General features: G+C 42.9%; 1 protein-coding gene across 1 annotated transcript in view; it reads right to left on the bottom strand.

Annotated features, from left to right (window-relative positions):
- sorcs3a (sortilin related VPS10 domain containing receptor 3a) overlaps positions 1–18,211 on the bottom strand; it is a 246,077-nt gene that overhangs the window by 22,641 nt on the left and 205,225 nt on the right. Inside the window, exon 19 of the mRNA XM_086210510.1 lies at positions 10,872–11,058. Within this exon, the coding sequence (XP_086066636.1) occupies positions 10,872–11,058 (187 nt within the window). The remainder of the gene's footprint in view (positions 1–10,871; positions 11,059–18,211) is intronic.

The raw sequence follows: 18,211 nt of genomic DNA, 5'->3' as shown, positions 1-18,211 counted from the left end.
TGTATTCTGAGGAGAACCATAATTGAGCAGGTCCAGACAGATGGCTGTGTCCTGATATTCAGCTCATCCATCTTGTAGCTGAGCGATGTGGAGTTGGTCAGGAAGATGCTGAATGCTGCCTTCTGCGTCTTTCCTTCCACTATATCGATCCCCAGAGACCCGGCTGGCTAAGCGATCTCTGGTGTGGCGGTTTCACCACACAAAAGCCCTTTTTAGACACAGAATGCACCAATTTTGCAGTCCGGTAGAAATGGAGGTGTGATATTCTTTCCAAAAAAGTCCCCTCACGTGTGAGCGTAAACATGTGACGTGGCGTGCAGCACGAAGTTGCGTGCGAACAGTGACGTACAACATGTGTCAGAAGAATATTTAGCCCAGTGACAGTCTGACACACCTCGCAGTGTCCCAGTCCAACCTCCCTCTGTTCCTGGTCACAGACCTGGTGGTACTTTTTATGTACCGGTAAGTTTTTCAACTTGCTTTTTCAACTTCCAGTGATAACCAAGTCAACCAAGCTCCTCCACGACCTTTTCACACAACAAGCAATCCTTCACAGTCCCGTGAGGTGGTTGTCCACGGTCCTCTCACCAGTGATGCTCAGCAGCTCCCTGATCTCAGTGGCTCCCCGGTTGCTCATCTTGCTGAAGTGATGATGCATCAGAAGAAGGTTTAGCCCAGTGACAGTCTTTAAGTTTCAAAACAGTAGTTCACCGCCCTGAGTTAGCGGCTCGGTGGCCAGTGTGAAAGCGCCTAATGTCCCAGTCTGTAGCAAGTCTCTCCTGTCGAGTGTGTTGAGTCGCCAATCGTCAGAAAAGCAAACAAAACCCAACAGAACCACATTGATGAGAGCAAAGTCACTGCATCTCTGAACACCACCATCTTTTGAGCTTTGACCAGAATGTGTGTTGCAGTGGTAGAGTGATGCTGTGGATGAAGTTTTTGTACACAAAAGGGCAAGGACAATGATTCACTGAGAATGAGGCCACATCACCATGTATGGATATTCTCTGCGGCCATTTCATATGGATTCAGCTCCAGCGAGGAGATTAAAGGACTGATGGACAGAGATTTCTTCTATTTATTGTAAGATAAGAACGTATGATGGTACGATTGTAGGAAGCTCTGGAGTTCTTTGAAGCCTTGACAAAAGTCTTGACTATTTTAACCGGTTCATATTTTAGTAATAAAAGAGTTAACATGTTAATCCATCCAAATAAAATTATAGCACAACGAATTTGAAAAGAAATAAAAGCAAAGAGATATGACATCAACACAAATACTCTAGGATATGACATGTACCAGACGGGTGCCTGATTAAGACATGAAAATACATCTTTCTGGATCTTACTGTACATATATGCTCCCTTTTGAAAAATGTATCTGGACACACACATGACATAAACCTGAGCTTCTGACACATCCATGTTACATGGTTGTGGGACCAAAAGTGTTTCTGTAATGTTGTGGTTGCGACATGACACAAGCATAGATTTGTAAAGCTTTGAAAAAATGCCAACATTACATTTTTGCAACACAATTCCTTCTTCGACCGCAACGAGAGTGGAGAGTCCGGTGATGGACTGTTAGTGTGCTGTGCGGTAACCTTTTTCTTATATTTTTGAATAGAAACCACCTCCACATAAAAATCTAGTTAAATGAGGATGGATTTAACAAAATGTTAGCACAGCTTGCAGAAGCCACTGTCAAGGTGTCACCAAGTGATGCATCTTAACATTCGCAGACTGACAGATGGTAATTTGTCAAATTAGACAAGTAGGATCTTCTGAAACTAGATGTGAGTTTAAAAATGAAAATAGTTCAATCCATGTAAATAAAGTTCTGTCATGAAAAGCATGAAGAATTAATACAATCATAATGGAATTTTTTCCTCCTGCAATGTGCATTTATTGTTTGCTGGCGGGTGTTGTGAGATTAAACAGATAAGCCACACATGGTGAGCTGTTTGATAATGATGCTGTAACACCAGGAGATGAAACGCAGTTACATTTCCTCGCTTTTTATCTCATCAACCTGTGGCTCAGCAATAATTATGAAAACTATGTTTTAAAAATTGTTATCCTCAAAACTTGGAAACAATTCTCAGAAATAATCCTCAAATGGAATCCTTGCTTTCCCATTTGTTATTCTGTATGTTGTCATTGTCCAGGGAAACCAGCACGCTGAAGCTAAAAGAAATACATATGTACATTGTTTTGTACAATTTGGTGGGATAAACAAATGAACACAAATATAACATCCATCCATCCATTTTTATCCACTTATCCTGCTAAGGGTGGCTGGGGGGCTGGAGCCTATCCCAGCAGCTTACAGGTGAGAGGCAGGGTTCACCCTGGACAGGTCACCAGTCCATGGTAGGGCCAACAGTCAATTTGAAGTATTCAATTAGCCTAGTCCCCAATTGTATGTCTTTGGACTGAGGGAGGAAGCCAGAGAACTGGAGAGAACCCATGCAGGCACAGGGAGAACATGGAAACTCCACACAGAAAGATCCCGTGCCCAAGCTGGGACTCGAACCCGCAACCTTCTTGCTGAGAGGCGACAGTGCTAACCACTGCACCACCATGCCACATAGAAGACTTATTAGGGCCTGAGCCTGAAGGTACTTCTTATTATATTAAGGCCCATTATTACTTCAGGCCTATTATGTTTGCTCGTTTTTCACTGCCATTTAAAATGGTTTTAAGCAACACTACAGATATTTGTTGTATAAAACTCTCAAAAACTGTCAAATTAGGCCCATTTATTTGTCCATGTCTTCTTTGCATAGACAATCCTCTGCAGAGGTACCTTATATCAGGACGCTGATTCACTACATCAATGTTCCATACGATGGAATCAGTAAAAAGGCCCCATCTTCTGAAGATGTGTTCCACCACCATGGCACAGAAGTTAGAAGTCAGAGAGAGGACAATTAGCCTGCTGCAGCCTGGCATGGTAACAAGGCAAATTGCTGCAGCTGTTTATGTTCATTCTTCAACAATACGCCACTTAAGAAGTCAGGTTCTCAGCTCAGGACCTGAATATTCACCTGCTGCATCTGTATGAGACCAACGACTCAGACAGCTAATGCAGAGAGGCTTTGCACAAACCACCTGAGAGATTAATTAACCGCTATAGGTCCAAAATTCAATACAACACATATTCAGTTTCATGTTGGAGAAGCTTTTTGTTGACAGCTGAGCAGCTGATACAGGGCTGAGGTCCTGAAACTTTTCAGGATGGCAGCGTTTGGCCTCATATTGGTAGTGCTCACAGTTGCTGGAATCCTCCCTATTCATGAGGCATCCAGTCCCTTAGCTAGCATCACTCCACAAGCCTCCACCAGTAATCACATTCTATTCCAGAATACAAATGATGGTTGCACATGGTATTACCTTTCACCCTGACCCACTCAATTTTAGCTTCACTCACGCCAACTTGGGGTGTCTCATCAAGACTTGTTTCAACTGCCAATCTGATACAAATCCCTAACAAGGTGGCAATAAGAAGGAAATGATACATGGTCATGTCTAGTTGCAGCGGTGTAAACTAAAGCTGCAACGAATATTATACATTTGAGTCCAAATTCACATTAATATCATACACCTGAACGTGATCCACACAGTCTCAATCTGATGTTTCCTGCTGTCTTGTTTGTTGAGTTCTCGCGTGAGCTGCTGTACTGAGCGCTTCTCCTAGTTACTTCACACACCAGCTAAGTGGGTGGCGCTAAAGCACCTGAGAGCTGTTTACCAATGCTGACCACCGAACAACTCTAAAGAAGATGGAGGAGGACAGGAGTCTCACTGAGGCTAGCCAGGTCAAGAGCGATGGACTGTTTCCAGATAGTTACTAAACCTGAGAGAGAAACACAGAGAGCAATCTGCACCATGAGAAAACAGTTCAGTTCAGAATACTTTGGATTTTGTGTTATAGGTTGGCAGCAAGACAACATTTGCGCAAGAGATAAAGTTGTTTGCACAGTTATTCAGTTTTGATCGTGTTTCAATCAAGTTTTTATTTGACCTCTTTCTGAGAGTCAGTGAGTCCAGTTCTCTGAAACAAGACAGAGACGAGAGGAAAAGGTCCTGATGGTCCCGACATGACAGTTTACAGTGCATACAAGAAGTTTTGGTTTGTTTATTTTATACCATCTTTATTCAAATATTCATATCAAATACATTTTATCTTTCATTGCTGTGTGTTCTCCTCTTGTCGACTATGCAATAATGAAAACCTGCATAGCATAATCCAAAGGTTTATTGATGCAATTCACCCAAATAAAAAAAAAAAAAAATCAGAAGGAATTTAAAAACAAAGATTATTTTGGAGTCATTTTTTTAAGAGTTTTGACGGCCCTGGGAGGTTTCTGAATGTTGCACACTTGCATACTGCAATTTCAGCGCTAATGTGGTCTAAACTGGACTCAAACGCCCGGCACACACGACTCAGAAACAGGTGGACACCTCATCAGAGAGGGAGCTGGACTTTGTTATTTGGTATACTGAGTGTCAAATGTCATGATTCTGTCAGTTTTCATTTCTTCCTGATTCTGTCGCAGCAGCCCTGGAGGGTCGACTTCTCCCCCTTTGAATCGCCCTGATAGCCAATATGTTCATCGCACTTTTCAAAGTATCAAATGTGAGCTCTTCTTCGATGGCCAAAGATTAACTTACATCTGCTGGTGACGCTTAAGGCTTAAGTTTTTAGACCTTACGCCAGCTAAAACGGACACCTCCCCATGAGAATAGGACCAGGTCTTCATCTAGCAAGAGCTGGTTCAGCAGACGCCAGCCCACATCCGTCTCAACATGAGCAGGTACATTCTCACGTTGGTTCCCTCATGGTTAGTATTCAGACGGCCCCCCACACCTACTCACGGCCACTGAAGAAGACACCTTTACACCATGGCAGTAAGTATGAGCCGGCCTCATAAGCCCCAGATTCCTCTTTTTTTTTTTTTCCTTTTCCTTGCACCACCACTTCCCACAGTAACACAGTTCATATACACAAGCAGCTATGGAGGTGAAGAGGAGAGACAACATATCAACCTCCAGCATTTCAGCATCAAAAACACTGATGCCTGCAGCAATGAGCAGCACTTTCCAAAGCCACCTCAACCTCCTTCCTCCACCCTGGTTACAGCCAAACAAACAACCACCACCATCCTCCAGGCCAGATCCTTCCAACAAAACAATCACCTACCAGCATGGCAATGATGGCTTGCAAGGAATGTGTGTCTCATTCCAGCAGCACCCTGCAGCTTCTATTTAGGGCCAAGCACTTTCAGACAAAGAACTGTTCCCTCTCAGCCAGTCCCCTCCTCTCCTTAACAGTGGCGTGCCAACACACAGTGTTTAATGAATTTTCACCTGAAGAGTGCGTACGTACGTAGAAGGATGATCAGATTCCCCCCAGCTTGCGCGGTGAGCTGGCGGCCATTTCTAAGTGCAGCCTGCTGAGCTCCCAGCTCCAAAGACAAAGACACTGATGTGTTTCTGGTGCTGTGGTTCAGGTTTTTAACTCTTAGCTGTGTTGGACACAGCAGCTGAGAGACCTATGAGCCTGGAGTGGTCATCATGTCATGTCATCTCAAATAAAGAGAACAATTCTGACATCAGAGCTGGTGGAGCTCTTGACGAACGGTCTCCAGAGTTCCTCTCGTAGGGGAGAACAGGCTTTTATTCTGGCTACATACTGTTGGAGTCGCCTGTTGATGCTCTGTCATAACTGCTTCCCTGCCATCATTTTGGAATATTTTCAATAATCTTTAAAGATCCCCCACAATATTTTGTACTATGATAATGAAAAAACCTGAAAAAATCTGAAGAAAAAGCAGAGCCTGTGTTTTCATTAATAAAGGTTTCCTCATCAATGTCATCCCTTTTGTTTTTGTCAACCCCTGAATGAGGGTTTCTTTCAAATTCAAAATCAATATCATTTATTTGGTACATGTTTTCATTCATCTTGTTTTTTTTTCTCACTGCCACACATCCCACAATTCTCAAGCTTCTCTTCTAACCTACTGCTGGCATGCACTGCAGCTAAGCTAACTAGCAGCCAGCTGCCCAGTGACGGCCCAATGAGGAGGGCCTCTATCTACGCTAAAAAATGATGGAGCATAAGTGTATTTCACCAAACGTTGTGTTCCTTCATCAGCCTCACTGCTGAGAGGACGAATGACGCACGACTGCTTCAACTCTCTCTGCTTACATAGCTACCAGTGACCTTTTCCACAAACCATCCAGCGAACAAAATTTAACTTCACACGCTTGCATCCAGTCCTTGTTACAACCAAAATGATACATTTACAGAACAATAGAGAACCTAATTAATGATTCAACGCACTAAACAATGAGAATAAGGGCCCATTGACACGGGAGAGGAACAGTCCTTTCACGCTTACCACAAAGCAAATTAATCCCAGGATTCAGGCTGACCTTCTGACAGTCTGAAGTAGGAACAGGAGCTCTGTTACTATGACAGCAGCACCTAAAACTATCCCATTCTAACACCCGAAATATGTCGACACCATCATGTTTCCTTTTAATACCATGATCCTTTCTGGCTAATGCATCCCTGCTAAGAAGCTAATAGGACCTGACAGGGGTCTAGGTTGCTCTACACTAATCCCAGGGATGAAGTTTCCTGCGGACAGATGTATTACATTACTTTCACCCCAAAAAAAACCACACCAACAAGGTCTGGAGCGTTCGTCATGCCGAGGCTTCTTTTAGCTCTCATCCTCTTTAACCAGAACTAATCTTTATCCCCACTTTGAGATGCTCTGTGTGCGCATGTGTGTGTGTGTGCGTGTGTGTGTGTGTGTGTGTGCGCATGTGTGTGTGTGTGTACATGTGTGTGTGAATGCTTGCGAGAGAGCGAGAGAGCGAGAGAGTCATTTGGTATTAAATATGGTAAGCTGAGAAATCATTGTCGTTTGTGGCATTTCCCCTAAAAGCGTCACCTACACAGTGAACTAAATCCTGCTAAGATTACTGGCATCAAAAATGTATAAATTCACCAGCTGACACATTGGAGTGTCAAGAGGCTAAATTGAAATGGATTGAAGAAATCGATGAAAGAGCGACTAATAAGACAAAGACGATTCAACACATACTGGACAGATTTGTTTAATTCCCTTTGAAACTAATATAATACAGTATTTAATTCCTGTGTGAAAACCATGACAACAGTGCAATTTGTTTTGTGCTGCTAAGTAAAATCTGCTCCACTTTAGAATAATCCATTGTTATAGTGCAGTAACCTCAGATAACTGGCAGTAAGCTACAGAGGCCTGAAAGCCTCACTTCTTCTCTGGCTCCATTTGTGCCCAAGGTGAGACCTTGCATAAGCAAGTGTTTATGACCTTGCCATCCAGAGTTCTTTGTGTTTATCACAGCTGCTACAGTACATTATGTAATCCTGTGGATATGTCAATACAGTTCATTCTGGATGAGTTTAGCTGTCATTCAGCTGGACAGATTTCAGCACCTGGAGCTGCACACGCTGGAGTCTACCCATGAAAGGAACTCATTGCTTGTTTCTTTGCCTTATCATTTCTATCAGATTTGTCTGCCAAGGTTACAGGATTGTTTTGGCTTGTACCCCCCCCCCCCCCAACAGTTTACAGGATTACACACAAACTACATGAAATTAAGAAGACCCACTATAACTGAACAAATCCAGAATGTTTATCACTTTCGTTAACCTTACAATGTATTTTTTTTCCTTCTCTCCACATTAGCTTGTCCTCACCAGAGGACAGACATATCATTTACGGTGAAAACGACCTACAAAATATTTAGGTAAGACATTTTTGTAATTATTACCACAAAAGAGAAGGAAATCACGTCAGATCAATAAAGGATAAGATTTTAGGAGGTGGAGGATCACTGGTAGGGTCGCTGGATTACTGCAAAAATCCTACTCATGTTTATTTTAACTGATATTGAAAATGCAATTATTTAACATGATTATTCTTTTTTTAGAAGCCCTCAATGTCTTTTACAGAAAAGAGTGAAGTACTGCGGTGATACTTGCTCTGTGATTAAGACTCAATGTAGACGGACTCTCAGCTAATCTCTCTCTCTCTCTCTCTCTCTCTCTCTCCATTTCAGGAAGATGATTCCTTCAATTAACATCGAAATATTTGAGTTAATGGATGTGTTGGTTGACACAGTAACAAATGTGTGTGTGTGTGTGTGTGTGCGTGTGTGTGTGTTGCTTGCAAAACTTACAAAAATGTGCGGCTAATGAATATTTTGCAAACCTGAAGAGCTGTGAGTTGTGGTAATTTGCAAGTACATCACGGAAGTGACATCCAATCTCAAGTGGACACAGGACACGCGTTTAATACGTTAAACATGCGCGTCTGTTTAATGCCTGAAACGTGAACAGCCCCTCTCAGCTCTCAAATGAATCTGTTGGAGCTTTGTAAGAAAAATGGAGCAGCGCTACCCATAAAAGAGGAGCTCTGCATTTACAACATGACACAAAACACGTCATGGCATGAGACACAATAGTCGTCGTATTATTTCATTTTTGTGATATTTGGAAGCGAAAATCTGAATTTTAAATTCAATAAATTGCCCAGCCCGAACTGCTGGACGATAGAAACAGAGGCGGCTGCTGTGGAATGCGCTAATGTTGGGATTTGCTGGGTGGAGAAAGCTGTTTTCACAGTTGCTACTGCTAATTCGTGGCTGTTTTGACAGCATGATGGGAGGGATGGATCGCACCAGCGAAGGAGGCCGTGGTGATTGTTGCCTTCCTACTTCCTTCAAAAGACGGCTCAAGTGCTTTAATGCCAGAACCAAACCAGACACGTCACTGAGAGTGACTGTAGGAAGCCCTGGAGTTCTTTGAAGCCTTTACAAAACACGTATTCTAACCTGTTAATGTTGTTTTAGTTAAATAATGAACATGTTGTATTGCATCCAAACAAAATTATAGCACAACAAATGCATAAAAAAAATTAAAGCAAAGAGAAATGACATCGCAATTAATTGAGGGTAGGACACGTATAGCAGGAGGGGGGACTGAATAAGGAATTTGGAAAATGTAATTCCGTATTGACAAGTTCCTTTTTAAAAACATGCCTGTTCTTAGCCTTCATGTGACATCAACCTGAGTGTCTGACACATCATACATGGTTGTGTGTTCAAAAGTGTTTCTGTATCTTTGTGATTGCTACATGACAACAACATAGATGTGTTACCACTGTAAAAAACTGTAGGGTTGGAATGGCAGAGTGCTGCTGTTTTTTTTTTTTTTAACTCTGACAGAGAAGATGGCATCTGAAGTGATGTTTGTATAAAATTACTAAATTAATAATGTTGATTATTGGGCCACGTCACTCTCTGTGTATGGATATTCTCTGTGGCAATGTGCAGTTTCATATAGTTCCAGCCACCCAGTGAGGAGATTCATGGACTGATGGACAGAGATGTCCTCATTCTATAGTAAGATTTTCCATTTGCTGGTTACCCAGAGCAGAAGCCAACTAGATCCTGGGTCAAAGGTGGTGCACACCTTCAACAATTATAGCGACAGAAACCCCTGTGGCAGGAGACGACCCGGAGAGAAGGGAAAAACTCACACAAGCAAAACCAGAACATGTAAACTCCCCACAGAGAGGCCCCAGCCAGCTGGGAGGTTCCAGCCCAGAAAGCGGATGCCTCAAATCCTGTATGTCGACACTGTACGGCACAAATGAAGGAAACTCACAAGTAGTTTCTCACTTGTGACTTGTAGTCTGTGCTTCTGAGAGAAGGAGTTCTTGTACACCTCGTTTAAATAAGTTCAGATGTACAGACAATGAATTCAAAGTGGCAAGTGACTTAACGCTATGTCGTATTTGAATATGAAGGCAACAACTGTTACTGTGTAGCAGAGCTTCAGATATCTTTGAGTAATAAACTATGTACATTACTATTATTAGTAGTATTATTATGATCATTATTATTATCCAATCAGTATTTTGATTCTGGGCAGTGGTGTGGAGCTTAACATTTGCATTTATTCATTCATTATTTTTTCAAATTTCTGATCACAATAAAAACTTCTCATCAAAAAGAAAGAAAGAAAAACTAAATTCATGTACTATATTATATATAGGGTAATATTTGTATTATGTATGTATTTGTACTCATTTAAAAATATTTCAATGCATCATGACCTGAGGCACCCCCACCCCCCGCCCGACCAAGGGGAAGGTATTGTGTTAGAAGAGATGACATTTGATGAAGTTGAGTTTTTATGTAAATCCCAATAACAGTAAGCGTGGACTAAGAGCCCTGGCACACAGCGAGCCTCTGGGTGCACTACACAATCAGATGTAAATAAAGACATTTTAAAGTCCATTCCAAACTGTGGACTGTGGTGCAATAACCATCCATCCATCCATGCATTTTCTACCTCTTATCCTGTTAAGGGTTGTGGGGGGCTGGAGCCTATCCCAGCAGCTTTCAGACATGTAGCGGGGTTCACCCTGGACGGGTCACCAGTCCATGGCAGGGCCAACACATAGACAGACAACCATTCACTCTCACAGTCACACCTACAGTCAATTTAGAGTATCAATCAGCCTCGTCCCCTCTTGATGTCTTTGGACTGTGGGAGGAAGCTGGAGTACCAGAGAGAACCCACACAGGAACAGGGAGAACATGCAGACTCCACACAGAAAGATCCCACGCTCCAGCCAGGGCTCAAACCTGGAATCTTCTCGCTGTGAGGCGACAGCGCTGACCACTGCACCACCGTGCCGCCATGTACAACAACCATTAGAGAGTACATGTGCATTCAAATATGAACATGATACCTGAAAGCTGCAGTGTGCAGATTGATTGTTTCCACTCACACGCACTTACACGTGACATGCAGGAAGAGCGTGGTGGTATCGTAGCCCAGGTTGTTCTCTGCCAGGGCTGTGACCCGGAATATCCCTGCGGACTTGTACACGTGCTTGATGCCCTCTTCGGTCCAGCTCAGGTTGGAGTAGGACACGGCCGTTCCATCTCCAAAATCCAGCTGGATGTTGTTCCGAATGGAGTCCCCCTGAAACACAGCAGGAGCCATTACAGAGTTGAGGACATCACTTTAACTGCTGACATTGGAATGTGTCAAGAAACAGGAGTTTTGCAGCACGTTTGACGTTTAACAGACTCTGACATGTACAAACCCTCTGTACCGTACCGTACGACTGTAGGTCATTTCAAAAGGCAGAACACACCACACTTACCACACACACTAAAGATACAACAATATGTAGCATGATTTGTGACGCTGTGCAGTCTCAACCACTGCAGTATGGTGTGTTGGTTCAGCTTGTATCTCAGTGGTTGCGTTGTTTAGTGTTCTCCTCAGTTTGTTCTGATTCTTGCATTGCCTGAACCCAGTTTCATATCAGTCCTCTTTCTTGTTGTGTGTATCTAAGTCTGGGCGTTTGAGCCGGATCCTCCCGTCTCCATACCTGTTTCCCTCTGAGATTTCCTGTACTTTACTTACATTTTCTGTTAGTTTTCCAGTTGTCACCTTTGTTTTATGTCAGTCCTTCACTAAATCAAGTGATGTCAAGTTCTGCCTGCCTTCTGTCTTAGGGTCCAACTCCACCACCTCAAACTGGCACAATCTTAGTGCAACACACGGTTTTGAAAGACCGATCATGCCACACTCGAGCCAGTTGTTCCTGCAACAGCGGCTGATTTATCTACACGTACCTCCTAAGGCTTTTATTTATTTATTTATTTCATCCCATGACCACATGGGAAGTATCTGGCCTATTGGAGGTCGGGACCCCTTTGAGTCTGAGGAGCAATCCCTCTTTGTGAGGGGGCTTAATGGGGACCAGGTCCTCTGATCCTGAGATGTTCCAAACACGTCTGTGTGTACACACACACACACACACACACACACACACACACGCACACACGCACACATGCACATGCACACATACATACATGCACACACACAGCACGGCAGATAGGATATTGTGAGGCACAAGTACTAAAGCACATCATTCAGACGATACTTTAGTGTTTTCAGACAAAATAATCATTTTCATTTTAATAAGAGGCAAACGTAACATAGTGTGATGACACTATGTTGTAGTCATTAGATGTTATTGTAAAGATATCAACATTTTCCTCCTACAGACAAAGCTACAAGATCCATCTTGTTTAAGGCTGTTAAAAACTGGCTGCTAGTTCAGCAAAACTTTTTTTTCCCCATTTTTTTAATGAAACTGCCATTAAAATAGAATTATCTCATAGTTATTTGCCAGTGAAGGTGGTGAACATACTGCAAATAAATGAAGAAATATCCACAATCATGAAACTTTCCTTCAAGGAACTTAAAGCTAATTTTTCTGTTAATCCATTAATAAGGTAATTAAAGACAGCTTTGATCTGAATGCTTAAATTCTGAATAATACACCACTACATGTTAAGACGAATGTGAGTTCAGCTGTCTGTTAGAGGCAAAGAGAAGAATTTTTCATGCATGTCAAATAAGAGTGCACATGTGCGTGTGTGTACAAGCGCCCCCACCACCATGTTTGCTGTTGCATGGTGTGTGTGAGTCTTCAGCCGCCTGCACACTGTCCTCTGGGAATCACATCTGGCACGATGTGAGGATCGGCACGCAGCACCAGTTGTGGTGGCTCCAGCTGCCACAGCGACCCGAGCTGTGTTCATCCCCCCAGGTCTGTGAGGGCAAACTCCCAGCTTCCCCCTGGCACACTGTAGTGCCAGGCTACTGGGATCTTCATTTGTAACACTGCATTAGCATGTCAGCCTCGCCAAAACACACAATGAAGCACAATGTGCTAAGCCATTGTTCCTTTCCTGAGTCTTTGTGCGAGGATGAAACATGGTGGGGGAGGGAGGGGTATTCCATGACACTTTGCCTGGAAGATGATAGCTTTGATAAGTGGCTCAAAAGAAAAGAGACCAGCTAAGAAAAGCATTTAACAGAGCAGCCATTGTTCAGGGCTTTAATAAGCTGGCATGCAAACAAGCCCGGTGCCACCGATGTCTCCCCGTATCCGCTCGGTGTTCATGCTTGCTCACTATATCAGTCGCCACGGGATTCACTAATCTGCATGAGACGGACGCTGACCCATCTCTCTAAATGTCATTCTTTGTGTGCATGTATCCCCCAGGGTAGAGACGGTCCAAACACATCATGGCTGGAGCCTTGAGGCCGGCACATTAGTGCTGGTCTGCGATGAAAGCGCTGCCGTACAGCTTGATGGGGGTGGGGTGTTGATTCACAAGGCCAGCATTTGTTCAGGTGCATGTCAAACCTGAACCTGCAGCGTCCATGTGACGATGTGTCAACACAAGACACCACAGCTGGGAGCGAGTCAGGAAACACGGTGTGTTGGCAGTCAGGGTCAACTCTGAGTACACGTACTCAAGTGTAAGTGTATCTGTGCATAATAGAGGAGAAGACTAAACTAACAGTAACATTATTGTATGAACAATAAAAGCTATTAGATTCTAGTGTTGCAGTGATTGGTCAAATCAGAACCCCCCCCTCCAGTGCTTGGTCAAATGAGACCCCCCCCCCAGAGGCTTATGGAAGCTTTTAGCCAGCTCTGGATCATTGTTTCATTTCATTTTGGGGGGCCTGCGACTTCCAATATCAGCCACAGCAGGTAGCTGTTTGCAAAAAGCAGTAAATTATATGGTTCAATGCCAAGATTTTAATTGATGTTTTATAGTTTCATACAGTCTGTCTTTCTGTGTTGTGATATTTGTTCGAGCTATAGTGCATCACATTTTCATATAAATGAGCATCCCTGACATTTAAGCCCCTGCCAAATGAGCTCTGACAATGCTCATAAAGCTCATCGCTGCCAGGTAAATCTCTCCACGTTTCACACAAGCTGGCATTCAGGGGGAGATGTTCCCTCTCTGCTGGGGCGAGGCCTGCTGCATCAGCAGAGCTGGCAACTTCCGGTTAGCTCAATGCTAACGTGAATGTGAATAATGATGCCATTGTGCTGCTCTACCTGAATGTCATCAGAGTAAATGAATCAAACTGTGACAGTGAATCCTTTCGCTGGGTTTGTGTAACGCTCAGAACAATTTATGTGCTTTTACAGCAGAAACAGGAACGGAGGAGCCTATAATGTATTGCTACACAGAGTACAGACTCTGGCTGAGTGCTGTCCATGGTGCTGATCCTGCTGCTGTGGCCCCACAACTGTTATCAGAAGCTAAATACACAGAATAATAATTCTAGATGATGTCTGTACTGTTATCAGTTTTGTTTATTTGCTGATGGAGCAGAATAAGTAGCAGTGAGACCAGCCAACCGATATATTGATCAGCATCACCAGATCCATTACTATTGGTTAGTAATCAATCAAAGTAATCATACCCCCCCCCCCCATGATTGAACTATCTGTCAGCTATCAATATCAAATCAACTTAAATCATAAAAATCACCAAGTTTAAGAAAAAAAGATTTTCTAAGCTTTTAATCTGAAAATGCAGGCAGTTTTTCCTGAAACCAGCCCTCCTTTGGGTATGTTGCTAAAAAGAGAGTGGATGCATCTTGCTGCTTTTGACACTTTTGACCCACCCACTCAAACCCTTCTCTCATTTTTAGTAAGTCGACCTCGCCTGCAGGCTGACCCACGCATCACTACATCACTGCGTCTTTTCTCACACAACAAAACGCCCATGTTGGACGGATTCACTACACACTCATTCTGACATTCCTGTCAGGCAAATTATGGAATCAGCCTGAGATTTTCTTACATCTACAAAACTACTTCGTACTAAAAGCCAAACAAGTGGGAACACATCATCAGACCCTTTGACACTGGACCAGTAAAAGATCCCATTCATCACATCTCTTCTCCATTGTCAGTAACCCTGGACTAACTTTCCCTTGTGTACCAAAACCTCTGGCTCGCTGTAAGGATTTCAGATTTCATTATGAGACACAAACAGAAGGCTTGCACATCCAATTCTGTGACAGGTGCGTCGGATGAGTCATCTGCTGGGGTAGATCAACTAAGGAACCAAAAGAGAAGAAAAGTATCCCGCAAATTGTCTAAACTTGCAATAGGTTTTTTTTTAATCATATAACAAACATTTTAGTACTGTGACCATCATCAGTGTGTAGGATGATAATGTCACAGTACTGAAACGTTTGTTACATATCTAATGACACCTATAGCAAGTTCAGACAGTGAGCAGGATACTTTTCTTCTTTTTTAGCTCATCATGAGACACATCTGCACTCTGGGCCGATGTGCTCAGCACGTGTGTTCATGTGCGATTGACTTGATTTGTTGTGTTTATGTCTGTGCGTATGTTTATTAGCATCCCTGTTTGTTTAAATGTTTGTCTTGCTATTGGGATACATCCCTAATTCCTAGAGGGGACATGCTACTTTGAGCCCAGCTAGCTTTCATACCTCTCCTCCACAATCCATCCTTTTTTTCCCCTATTGTTTTATCAGTTTTTCTGTACCAAATAAATAAATGATATTTTGGAAAGATGATGGCTTAGGGTGTACTGTAGATGGATCAGAACGCAAGCACATTCCATAAACACCTGTGTGTGCAACCCCAGCTGCTGAAGACGAAACAGTCAGCTCTCCCAACGTTCTTTCCTTTAGTTCCGTTTAACTGGTCATGTGACCTGCTTATCGTATTTATTCAATTACAAGGAAGGGGATTGTAGGCAGTGGTTATCTGTGTCGCCTCCTCACAGCAAGAAGGTTCCAGGCTCGAGTCCCGGCTCGAGTCTGCACGTTCTCCCTGTTCCTGTGTGGGTTCTCTCTGGTACTCCAGCTTCCTCCCACAGTCCAAAGACATCAAGAGGGGACCAGGTTAATCCAGACTCTAAATTGACCGTAGGTGTGACTGTGAGTGTGAATGGTTGTCTGTCTATACTCTCTATGTAAAGTATTTATATATATATATACTCTATATATATTGGCGACCTGTCCATGGTGAACCCCGCCTCTCGCCCGTAGCCGCTGGGATAGGCTCCACCCCCCACCCCCGCGACCCTTAACAGGAATATGATTGTAGGTGCTGCTTTTTTCTTTTCTTGGGTTAAGAGACACACTTTTATCAAGGTGTCAAGTCTGATATGATGGCCAGAGCAGAACTGAGAGAATCAGAGGAGAATCCTTGTTGTAGACCAGGCTGAGTTATGCTGTGATAGTGACGTTATGATGGTTAATATTTCAGCTTCACACCCTCGGTAGAGGTGCCTGCCATGTTCCAGCACGATTCTTACACAGGAGATTCCATCAAGCTTCTCCACTGAAACAAATACAAGTTCTAGATGAGCAAGATGGAACAAGTGGAGAACACTGGTTCACAAATGTAAACGAGTGTGAAACTAAATTGGCAGACACAACTTCACTAAACTGTTGTCAGACAGAACACAGAGTCTGCACTAACGAAGAAGGAACCGTTACACTGAAGCTACCAGAGAACTGTAGCAAGCTAGGTTTCAGAGAAACGTGAAAGGTTGCTTCTTTTTTAAAGGCCACCTTCTTCCAGGTAAATGTTACCTCAGTGATAATCAATAATCTCAGTGATCGATGAAACTGTTGTCCAACAGGTAAGAGGGCAAATATGTGGACTGACTCAGTTATTTAACAATAAACCAATACTAGTCCTACTGAGGGCACCAGATTGTGACGTAGAATGTTCATCTATGGTTCTATGCGTGTGCATAATATGCACAATTTACAATTCCAAGACACATTTTCAGGACAAACTCTACGTCGTGAAATCACAGTTGTGAAAAAGACCTGCTCCAAACTCTCTCATGGCCATCAAAACAAACAGTGTGAGTGTAAAAGTGAACTCTTCTCTCTCTCTCTCTCTCTCTCTCTCTCTCTCTCTCTCTCTCTCGCTCTCTCTGTCTCTCCACAGAAACAAGTTTCTGCCACTGCATATCAGAATTCCCCTCCACTAGAGGATGAGGTAGGCAAGCCGGACTTCAAGCTTTCTCTTTCTCACAAAAGGTGTTTGTTCATGCGGCTCATGAGAAGTCAATTCCACCGTCTCTAAACTGAATGTCCCTGCTGCAGACGTGTTTAGGGACCAGACCTTTTATTCCAGACTACAGCAGGAGGTTCCTCAGCAGCAGCTTTGATACGCAGGAGCTTCGATATGCAGACTGGGGGGTTGAATAGTCTGAGAACTGTAGCTGTGGTTGACTGCACTACGTGATCAATAGCAGAGCTTCACTCGTTAAAATCTGGCTCAACTGCAAAACTGTGACGCGGCTCAACTGTCAGTAAATTGGAGCTCCATTCTGGTCTAAAATGTAATGGGCATTGTTTCTCTCATTTCTCTGGGCCAAGGGCAAAGCTTTTTAAATTTTTCTCCTGCATTGAAACTGTTTTTTATGAAAACATTATTACTCCAGCTGTGATACACTTCTTTTAAAAGCTGTAATAAAACCCTCATATAACTACTGGGAAATCCAGTGAGAAAACAAATTTGTGACTTGATGGAGCTCTGAGTTGGCAAAGCTTCTGAGACTCCAGCTTCACCTGCCAAATTCTGACTCCTGACAACACTGGACCAAAGAGGAAGTCAGTTTATTCACTCTCCGTTCACTACGAAGAACTACATGTCAATTATTTGCTTTAGGAATGAATTGGCACCAAAAACCTAAATGGGATAAACTGTGTGCGCTCTTTTTTTTCCAGCTTTAGTTTGGCAACATTCTGAGCTGCAGGCAGAACTTTTAAAAACACTGAGGTCACGCGACCAGACAGACTCTGCACGCTCCCCCAGTTGAGTCCAGCTGTTACATCAAAATCTGCAGTTACCAGCTGAAGTCTGGAGAAATTAAACACACTCACAAATCATTTTTTTCCCAATAAGCATATTTACATACACATTACTTAAATGAACTTAAAAATCCAAATATTTTATGGATCGATTTGTAATAGGAAAAGTAATAATAAACACACTAGGATTAATTATTTATTCTATAAACGCCCCCACATTTAAGGATTATAAATATGGAAACACTTAATCCTTTTATTTTATTAAAAAAAGGTTTGTTTTTATCTATTGACAGAAAACACTTCATTTAATTATGTTAAGTAGTTTTCTCAAGGGTGGCTGCGGCCCTGGCAACTAATAAATAGTTCTCCCTCCTCTGTGGTGTGCAGTGATGTGTGTAATGGTGGGTATATTCTCCAGGCTGTGCAT

The sequence above is a fragment of the Aulostomus chinensis genome, chromosome 8 (genome assembly GCF_037954235.1).
Source record: "Aulostomus chinensis isolate RoL2024-O1b breed Wild chromosome 8, RoL_Achi_v1.0, whole genome shotgun sequence".
In the NCBI taxonomy this organism is placed as follows: Eukaryota; Metazoa; Chordata; class Actinopteri; order Syngnathiformes; family Aulostomidae; genus Aulostomus; species Aulostomus chinensis.
Note: the sequence above shows the minus strand (reverse complement) of the source record. Positions and strands in the feature narration are given on the sequence as shown.